Source organism: Prosopis cineraria, unplaced genomic scaffold (assembly GCF_029017545.1).
Source record: "Prosopis cineraria cultivar Desert tree isolate PC_DT_omini unplaced genomic scaffold, ASM2901754v1 PC11, whole genome shotgun sequence".
NCBI classification, from domain to species: domain Eukaryota; kingdom Viridiplantae; phylum Streptophyta; class Magnoliopsida; order Fabales; family Fabaceae; genus Prosopis; species Prosopis cineraria.
In genome coordinates this window covers 13,498,040-13,508,550 of record NW_026555342.1, presented here as the reverse complement: position 1 = coordinate 13,508,550, position 10,511 = coordinate 13,498,040, and the positions used below count along the sequence as shown (strand labels likewise).

The 10,511-nt window shown below is 35.8% G+C and overlaps 1 protein-coding gene across 1 annotated transcript; it reads left to right on the top strand.

Moving 5' to 3' along the window:
* Positions 1 to 3,391: 3,391 nt before the first annotated feature.
* LOC129286577 (phosphoglycolate phosphatase 2) lies at positions 3,392 to 6,984 on the top strand. Its single transcript, XM_054922521.1, has 11 exons — positions 3,392 to 3,606; positions 3,689 to 3,756; positions 3,828 to 3,920; positions 4,011 to 4,082; positions 4,624 to 4,695; positions 5,028 to 5,087; positions 5,173 to 5,225; positions 5,914 to 6,011; positions 6,104 to 6,203; positions 6,321 to 6,424; positions 6,697 to 6,984. Exons 1-11 carry the CDS (start codon positions 3,528 to 3,530, stop codon positions 6,795 to 6,797), a joined length of 900 nt encoding a protein of 299 aa, XP_054778496.1. The 5' UTR covers positions 3,392 to 3,527; the 3' UTR covers positions 6,798 to 6,984.
* Positions 6,985 to 10,511: the final 3,527 nt, after the last annotated feature.

The window sequence follows — 10,511 nt, the reverse complement described above, 5'->3', positions numbered from 1 at the left end:
AAAAAACAAAGCAAGATGGAACAATTAACAAATCAATCATCAGAACATATTCCTAGAACACCGTGTCATATTCCCAGAACATTAATAGATCAATAAAACAATCACAAAATACAATCATAAATATTGATAGATCTCATCCATCTCATGACATGTTCCTGTTTTACGCAGAGGATGGCAATCAAAAGAAGGTAATAAAAAAAACCTCACACCAGTCACACTAGAACAGAGGCTTCACAGTGGTCCGAAAAAAAAAGAAAAACAGATCAGATCAAAAAGCAGAATGGAGGACTGCCATTTCATCTATTAATGTAAAACAGAGCACTACCATTTCCAGATCTGATAAAAAAAATGCTTGAAGGCTATCATACCTTGCAGATCGAAGAGCAGATTGGAAAAGAGGGTCGAAGTTTGATGAGCTAGTCTGAATGTTTAGTTTTGTACTCCACAGGTTGTAAATCCAGCTGGTTGAAGTTCTCTCAGCTCTAAAATGTCGTCCAAGTCCCAAAATAAGCTTGATCTGTGAAAGAGATAAGGAGAAATCAGATGGTAAAATACAACGACCGTCGATGAAGGAAGGAGGAGCTTAGGGAAGGAAGAGATAAGGAGCTTTGGATCCGTGAGATGGTGGAGGAGAGGCGAATGAGAAAAGGAGAAGAGACAGTCGAGCGATGGATGAGCAAGATGAGAGCAGCAGCAAAGAATGAGAGACACAGCTTGGTTGCACGAACGAGATAAATAAAAAGATATAGTTTCAGCGACCACATTGCATCTTCCATGCATAAAGTGAAAGGGCATCATGGTCAATAAACATATTAGGTATCGACCATAAATACGTAATGCCACAGATCACATTTTAAAAGCAACACTAAGGAGCCTTGCAAATTTTTCCATTTCAAACGTATTTGAAAGCTAGTTTTGAAAGCACATTCTATCTAGAAAAAAAACCCAAACAACATTTCACATTTGAAAAGTTAAAATCTACTTTTGAAATGTAAACGTGAGTGTATCCAAACGCACACTTAGTCTCACTCACAAGTCAAGATCTCAGCCTCTCCTCACCTTAAGATTCTTGACCTCTTCTCATGATTCCCAACATCTCGATCTCACCTATCTTTAACTCTTTATTGACCATCGATGAATACTCACCTGATCCTAACCTCTCAATCTTAGCAAGCACAAGTCGGCATCTTACTCTCGACCTCTGTCTCAATCTCACTTAGTATAATGTCTGCCTTGACATTACTAGAACAACACTCTAACACACAGTTATGATAACTAGGATTAATTCTAATCCCTAAGAAGAGTTATCACAATCTAAAGGTTTAAGAATAAAGTTTAAAATATTGAAATCCCAAGAAAACTCTTTTGAAAAGCCGTTTGAGCTCATAATAGAAGGATGGAAATAAAAAATAACTCTTAAATGCATAATTGGAACAATTTAAACTTTTTTAGAATTAACATTGTTTGCTATAATGGATGACACAAATGGATCACGTCCCTTTTTATGTATTGCGTAGCAGTGTGACTGTCATGTACTGCGGCGCACACCTGCTATCAAGACAGCATTTTAGACTAACTTTTAGAGTGTACCATTTTGCCATTCAACATTTGATTTGAATAGTTCAAGTATCCACACATAATTCTTTGAGCCTTTTAACTATTGGCATTGATTTCACAACCAAACATTCAACCATTAGTTAGACACTCAAAATATAAAATAGTTTGTCTTCAACCCTCAACACATTAATAGGTGTCCAAAACTCACAATCTTGTGCTAATAACCTAAGAACTACTTGAACTAACTCAAATGGATCACATACAACTTGATAATTCAATCATTTCACAACCATAACAGCCCATATACAAAATGACCATCAAAACCTCCATTTCACAGCAATATCAAGGGGTGGCTAAAATTCATGATAAATGTCATTTGACCATTCCAACACATAATCAACACAAACATATCACCGGTACTAATATCTCGACCTCTCATAATAACTTCAATACAGATATATCATTTTAGGTTGAGATACACACTCATACACCATAATTCTCATGCATGCAAATACAAAACAATGAATGATTCTAAGTTGGTATAATTAACATGAATTCGTTACAATACCAAATCATGAAAGAGAAGAGCCGTACAGACGAAGCTCTTTACTCCTCGTTAGTCTCTTCCTTTTCTTTGTTTCTACTAGAGCCCTCACTTGTAAAATATAACTATAAGGTGAGATAAACATATTAATAACATAATAATTCACATCTATCAATTAACATGTACAACTATAACCAAGTTAATGTACGTAAAAACATTTGTTTAGCATAGTCAACATAAATATTTCCATATGCCTAAGCCAGTTCACTCTAATATGATTATTCCACCATCTAAGCTTCCATAAAGTAGTGTTATTGGTTTTTTTTTTTACTTTGAAAGTGTTTTCAAATTAATATAGTTAAACTCATTTTTATTTCATTTTGTCTTGAAAAATAAAAGCAAAACCAAAACCAAATAACACCTTGAACTTGAATTCCTAAGGGAACCCACTTTATCCAAACTTGAAAATTTGGTTTTGGGAAGCAAAAATCATCCAACCAAACCTTTCCCTTTCCAATTCGCTTCTCACATCCTTATTTCATCATGTGAACCAAACTGGCCCTAAGAGGCTAAGATTTCTTCGAGCGTGATCTTTGGGGGTTTTTTTTTTGGCCATCTCTTGAATTTCAGCCTTTATCGTCTCTCGCATCATCAAAAGTGCACCATGTTCCACAAGTCCAGATGTGGGCCGGCCTAAATGGCCCATTCTGTGGTTGTTGAATTTGGGCTGCAAGGTTATATCAATATAAATTAAAATTAATTGATAAAGCATCCCATGTGAGTGCACATACAAAACTCTCTCAAAGAGTACCTACTTAAATGAGGATTTGGCTTAGCCTAGAGTGGCCTGAGCGGACAATAAACCTAATAGATTTAGGCATTTTAGGATACTGAGTGTGAAAGTAAAAAAAAAAAAATTAACTAATAAAAATTGATATGGTTAATAATAATTTGATTTATAATTTATATGGTTATGAATTTAATTTTGTTATTAATTTAATTTTTTATTACTAGACGATTTATAAGAAACTTTTAATCAACCCTAGTGAGAAACATAAATTAAAATTTTCTAAATAAAATTTAACTACCAATTTGTTAAGTAGGATAAATTAATTAATCAACATTTATATCAATTAACATAAATTCTAAATTTAAATAAATTACATTATTTATAAATCATAGATATAGTACCATTTATTCCTTTTACAAGTTTTGCCAACAAATATTTTTCTTACCACCAATGCTGAATTGCTGATGCAGTTGGCGATTGAACGACCGTTGTTTCTCACATAACCTAACACAGCTTCATAGCCCGCCAGGAAAATGAGTCATATGGTCAGCCATAGCGCGCGTACTCAAATTCGTTTTCCTTTTCTCTGCTTTTGCTGGCCTAAGCTTCACCTTCTTCGTTTCACCGTCTGTCACAATGCCTTCTCTCCCTCTCTCTTCTCAGAACCTCCAAGATCTCTTCGATGCCGTCGAAGCTTTCGTCTTCGATTGCGATGGTATATGAATATCCTCTCTGTTTTTCTCCCGCTTTTCTTCTTTTCTTATATTCCATTTGTTTGATATGATCGTTACTGTCAGGTGTCATTTGGAAGGGTGATAAGCTTATTGATGGTGTTCCACAAACTTTGGATATGCTCCGGTCCAAGGTGTGTGTGCTGTAATTTTGCTTTGTTCATCTCCTTTATCATCATCAATTTAATTTTGCTTTGTGCTTCAGGGGAAGAAGCTGGTGTTTGTGACTAACAATTCCTCGAAATCCAGGAGACAGTACGCTGAAAAATTCCAATCTTTAGGAATTTCGGTTTCCGAGGTTTCGTTCTGTTGAACTGAATTGGATATGAACCTCCATGTTGTTAAATTTGGAGTAATTATCTCATTGCTACCTAGTTCCATTTTGCAGGAGGAGATTTTCTCCTCGTCCTTTGCTGCTGCCATGTACTTGAAGATCAACGATTTTCCCTCAGAAAAGAAGGTTGGTGTGTTGAACTAATGTGGCAAAGAAAGCTTTTAAATTCCTTATTTCTATTTAAAGTATCGAATGGTGTTCCTTGCCTTGCGACGAACTCAGTTAAATTTCATCTTTACTAGCGATTTTACTTTCAATTTCATCTTTCATGTGCTTATTTCTCTGTCTGCGTAATCAAATCTAAAAGCCAGAAAATAAAATGATTCTGATTACATTCTCGTGTCATTTGAAGTTTATTTGCTTGAAGATCAGCTAGCAAGCTTTTGCATGTGCATCATTCTGATTTTCTTAGCTTGTTTCGTCCTAATTGTCTCTTCATGTATATTGAGTGATTTGAGTCTCAATATTTTATTCCACATTAAGTTCCTGGCTTCATGTAGGGGACTCCTCATTTTTAGATGATACCTGTTCATAAATTATTAGAACATTTATTAAGTATTTCACTGATTCCGGTTATACAATCTGGGTTGAGATTTGTTATTTTTGCCAGTCTGTAGATATCAGTTTTATCCATTGGTTTTTTTTATTTTCCCGTCTCATCCTGCAGATTTATGTAATTGGTGAGGAAGGTATACTGGAGGAGTTGCGGCTTGCCGGCTTTACTGGTCTTGGTGGTCCAGTAAGTTCAGCAGATTCACTTTTTCCCTTCCTTTCTTAGATTCCTAATTGAATTTTAAGGTTACATTCTTAAGACTTTGGAGAGCTATCTGAGACTGTATTGTGCTCCCAAATTAATTTCTTTCAGTTCAAGTGATCTTTTGCTTCAAATTTAGTTGGTTAGATGGTTTTTCTCTTCAATGAGAGAAAAAAGGGGGGAGTCTTACTAGATATGAAGTCTTTCCCTAACAATGACTCAAGTGATCAACTACTGTAAATATTCAATAATACAAGACAGAGACAGGGGATGACTGCTACTGACGTAGCTCTCATAGACGAGTTCAATTGTTGCAGGAAGATGGGAATAAAACGGTACAGCTGAAGCAGAATCGCTTCTTTGACCATGATAAGAGTGTAATGAAACATCTTGCCCAATTTTTCTACATGCATCTTCACTGAGTTCAGTGCAGGCAGTTAACTGCTGAACTCATTCTTGCAGGTTGGAGCTGTTGTGGTAGGAATAGATCCATACATTAACTACTACAAGCTTCAGTAAGAAGATCTATCTTCTTTGTTCCTGACTAAAATTTCAGTATATTTTCTTATAGACTTGGCTCTCCGGTGATCAAGCGTCGGATCTTTAATGACCTTTCTACATATTTAGTCCATAAAGAATATTGAGAGATGCTGTCACAGCTATATTTTAGTAGCTGGTACTATCTGAAGTATACACAAGGCATATTATTTTGAGGAAGCTGACTTATTTTCAACTTCTGGTAGTCTTAGTTTGTCCTTGTGGATTAATCTGCTCTGCCAAGTTTTTTAAAAGGATTCTTTCAACGTTTGTTTATGTCAAACATCTGTAAGGATAGAGTACAGCGCATTTGTAATAAGTTTACAGTACTGAATGAGTGACCTATTGAACACATTACTCATTTTCAAGAAGACTTGTGCATCAAACTAGAAATTACAACAGCTAAAGTCAAAATAAATCACGTGCATTAGAGGATAACCTGACAAAAGAATGGACTTTGAAGTTCCGATATCATATCTCATTTGCTCTAGGTGAATATGACTATACAAAACTACTAAAATCACAATGTTAATGTGTATTGACATCCTCTGAAATTCTGCTGAAACAAGTTAAGGACATACCTTTTGAATACTAGCATCAAATCATCAGTTTATTGCTCGCTTTCATTTGCTTCATATGATCATGCTTTAACATTTGACCTCACAGGTATGGAACCCTTTGCATACGGGAGAACCCAGGATGCCTTTTTATGGCCACGAACCGGGACGCAGTTGGTCATATGACTGCCTTGCAAGAATGGCCTGGTTCAATTTTCAATTCCATTCTATTCCTGAAGACTGGAATTAGTATGCAACTTGATTATATGGTCTTATAATGGATAAAACTTGGACCTCAGGTGCCGGTTGTATGGTTGCTGCCATTTGTGGATCAACCCAAAAGGAGCCTATCGTAGTTGGGAAGCCATCCACATTTATGATGGACTTTTTAATACAGAAGTAAGAAAGTCGAATGGCTTAAGTTTGTAGGCTCCCCCCCCCCTTTCCCCATCCAGCCGGGACTTGCTCCTTCCTTGATATTCTTCTCACCATTGTATAATTCACTCTTTCAATCAGATTCAACATAAGTCCATCCAAGATGTGTATGGTGGGAGATAGACTAGACACTGATATTTTGTTTGGACAGAATGCTGGCTGCAAAACTATTCTTGTACTTTCAGGTAATGGACTTAACTTTCTCTTCAGAAGGAAAAAAAGGGTAGAATGACAATTGTAGACCCTATATAAAATAAGAACCTTTACGTTGTGAATATGAAAGTTTGAGTTGTAAATTTATAAGTTTCATCACAGATTCTCACTTTACATTAATTTTCTTATAGGGTCTTCAATTGTCATTCTCCCAAGAAAAAAGTACCTTGTCTTTCTTTACATTCTGAGCTGTCCTGACTGTGAAAATGATTGATAACTTGGTGTGATTGCTTTGGGGGAACAGGTGTAACATCAGAACCTGATCTGAGACACCCTTCAAATAATATTCAACCAGACTACTACACGGGCCAACTATCCGATATGCTGAAACTTTCTGGGGCTTAAATGAATACCTTCCAATTTGGACATCCCTTTCAAGCCTTGGGGAATTATTTTTCAATTGCAGTTAGTCCACGAAAAAGCTACATGCTCAAATTGAGAGCAACAGATCCATAATAATACATTAATTATTACTTTGGGACGTTTGATTGTTTCCCCATTCTTCTTAATATTATTACTGTTGTTATTTTGAGATTTTCTTCTCTTATGGCTTACAGTACTACCGTTGATTTTTGGGCTTTGGTGATGCTGTTAATTTAATTCATAGAATCTTGAAGATGAGAATTGAGCTGAAAAAACGGGGGAAAGAAGAGAGGAAATAAGAGGAAGAAGAAAAAGATATGACTTGGATGAACAAGTTCCAAAGTTAGCTTTAAAAAAATTGTACAAGTTACACTGCACTTAACAGACACAAGTTGACAATTTTAGTTTTTTTAACGTATTAGCAACGATTTCAAAATTTATGATTTTTTAGAATAAAAATAATTTTTAAATAAATACTAAACATCAAACAGTTATGTTTACTGGAGATTGTCCCTTCCCAACCAATCTTCAAATTTGCTGTCTGAATTAGATATATGCAGATCCAACTGGGCTAGGTAGCATCAATAATATAGATGAACGTGACATTTTCAATGACCATTGAAGAGTAATATAATATAATATAATACTGCTACAATGTTTGTTGCAATAGCCTGTGCTATTCAATACAAATTTCCACAAAATTATATTAAATGTAAGATCTTGAAATAATGATATGGTATAAAGAGATAGCAATATAAAGCAAATTTTATACATTCTATTTTTTTTTTTAAAAGGAGGAGGTTCAATCATACATAAAATAATCCACATTGATCATGGAGACTCACCTACCCTCTTTAACCATCACTTCTAGTTGTTTGGTTTTATTTATTTGTCTGTTTTTCCTCTTTTTCTTCTTTACTTTTTTTAAAAAGATTTTGTGTCAGCAAAACGATCCATGATTCTTTATCCTATAAATAAAAGAGTCAGTTCAGAAAGGATCAGTGGAACTCCAAACCCAGAAGCTCTCATTGAGGTTTCAATATCAGATGTGGTCCACGAATTTTTCTTCGTCTTTCCAGAGAGAAAAGTAAAGGCTTACAGGTCAAATGGGAGAGAGAAAAGCTCAAGAAAAAAGAAGAGGAGGAGCAGATATAATATATGTATGAGTTGGGCCTTGAAAGTTGCTAGCTAGCTAGTACAAGATAGATCCATGGGTCAATAATTCTATCCAAATTAAAGCCACTTTCTTTTTTTTTTTCAAAAAAAAAAATCTTTTAAGTTTTTGGTGTTATTTTTGAACTTTTGCTTTGCGGGGAAGAGATTTTGACATCAAAAGGAACTATAAAGTGAAGGTTGCACCCAAAATCCCACATTTCCAAAGCTTTCCCAAAAGCCTTCAGCTAGGTAAGGCTATCAAACTCTGAAGCATCATGAAAAACATGAAAGAATAAAGTTAATGTTTCTTAGCATTTATATAATTTTGTATTTTCTTTTCTTGGAGTTGTTGTAAAAGTCAGATGTGTTTATTGTGTGGATTGGATATAGATAATAGATTGAGGGTCCCAAGAGTCACATGAAAGGCACATGCAAAAATACCATTGAAGAACTGCTACGTCTTGATGCTGCTCGTATCAGTCTGTAGTGCTATCAGTAATATTCAATCCCAGTAACTATAATAATAATAATAATAATAATGAGCAATAACATGATGAGAGAGAGAGAGAGAGTGAAAGAGAAGAGGAGGACCACTACATCAAATTGATAGTTTTGAATCATAAAGAGAAATAGTTGCATGTGGCTATGCCAAGTAGCTCAAAACTCTATGCATGGGCCTCTGTGGATCTTCTCTCTCTCTCCCTCCCTCCCTCTCTCTCTCTCTCTCTGCATTCTATCATCAATGCATTTGTTGCAGATATGAATCTTTGAAAATTATTTCGCTGCATGAAGCTAGGCATAATAAATTAGTGGGGTAATTAACTGGCAGCATCACATGTAAAAGGCTAAAATTTGAAGAAAGAGAGAATAATAAGAGTAGTATAGAGTTTATATAAAATGAAAGAAATTACTTATTTTTTGTATTTAATCAATTAGTAGCACATCTATAGCAAAAGTTTTTTTTTTTTTTACATGGTTATCTATTTTTTTTTTTACATGGTTATCTAACCGAGAACTCCGCCTATGTTTATAGCCGGTCCCAAGCCCGGGTAAAGGAGGAGGGTTGTGTTAGGCCATCAACAGCCAATGTAAAAATTTGTTGAATCTATCATGAACATGGACAATAGACGTTATAATGTTAATGCTAGGTCGTTGCCCGTAAGTAACGCGCTGCATGGCTCGAGTACAGTGATAAGTGAGTTAGAGCCGCTGCATCGGCGCCCGGATGTAGTGTTAAATGAGCAAGGGCTACCGCGTCATTCTGGACGCACGCGGCTAAAGAAGTTAGTCCATAAGAGCAAAATTAGATTTGGTACTTGGAATGTTGGGACATTAAATTGTAAATCTGTAGAGGTTGTAGGGGTTATGATTCAAAGGAAAATCAATATCCTTTGCTTGCAAGAAACAAAATGGCGTGGAGAAGGAGCTAAGGATATTCAAGGTTTCAAACTTTGGTATACAGGAAAAGTAAGTGCACGCAATGGAGTAGGCATCATTATAGATAATGAGTGGAAGAAGAACGTTGTAGAAGTTAGCAGAATTGGAGACAGAATTATTTCTTTAAAAATGATAATTGGACGTGAGACTGTTAATATTGTTAGCGCTTATGCGCCGCAAGTCGGGACAGAAGCCAGTCTTAAGGAATTATTTTGGGAGGATCTGGAGGGGTTGATTCGACACATACCACAGAGTGAAAAGATTTTTATTGGAGGAGACTTTAATGGGCATGTCGGGAGGGAAGCTGGTCAGTATGCGAGGGTGCATGGTGGTTTTGGTTTTGGAGAGCTAAATAATGAAGGGCAAACTCTTCTTGATTTCTCATTGGCGTATGATTTTAAGATTGCCAACACTTGTTTCAAGAAGAGAGATGAGCATCTCATCACTTACAAAAGTGGAGCCTCAAGGTCGCAGATTGATTTTCTTTTGGTTAGGAACACAGATAGAAAACTTTGTAAAAATTGTAAGGTGATCCCTGGAGATGCTGTAACGACACAACATAGGGTCCTAGTCCTTGATGTGTGTATTATGAGTAAAATCCAAAAACGTCGACAAGTAGTAACACCAAAGATTAGGTGGTGGCAATTAAAAGGTGAGAAGCAAGATATTTTCAAGCGAAATCTTTTAGATAAAGGAATTTGGGATTCTCAGGGAAGTGCTAACATCATATGGGAGGATATGGCTAAAAAGATACGGGAGGTTGTAAAAGTAGTTTTGGGAGAATCAAAAGGTTCTGGTCCGAGAGATAAGGAGTCTTGGTGGTGGAATAATAGTGTACAGGACAAAATCAAGTATAAGAAGAACTGTTTTAAAGCCATACATTTGTGTAACAATGAGGAAAATTGGGAGAGGTACCGTATGGCTAAGAAGGAAACTAAGAGAGCTGTGGGTGAAGCTCGTTCCAAAGCTTTTGAAGAATTTTATAAGAACCTTGAGACGAAGGAAGGAGAGCAAAATATTTATAAGATTGCCAAGAGTAGGGAAAGAAAATCAAGAGATCTAGAACAGGTAAGGTGTATTAAGGATGAAGAGGGAAGAATTTTA

What these genes read in the sequence shown, in the direction of transcription:
- LOC129286577 (XM_054922521.1), top strand. Translation starts at nt 3,528, where the DNA reads ATGCCTTCTCTCCCTCTCTCTTCTCAGAACCTCCAAGATCTCTTCGAT. An exon ending in TTTCGTCTTCGATTGCGATG is followed by an intron (nt 3,607 to 3,688) that starts GTATATGAATAT and finishes CGTTACTGTCAG; the next exon opens with GTGTCATTTGGAAGGGTGAT. An exon ending in ATTTTCCCTCAGAAAAGAAG is followed by an intron (nt 4,083 to 4,623) that starts GTTGGTGTGTTG and finishes CTCATCCTGCAG; the next exon opens with ATTTATGTAATTGGTGAGGA.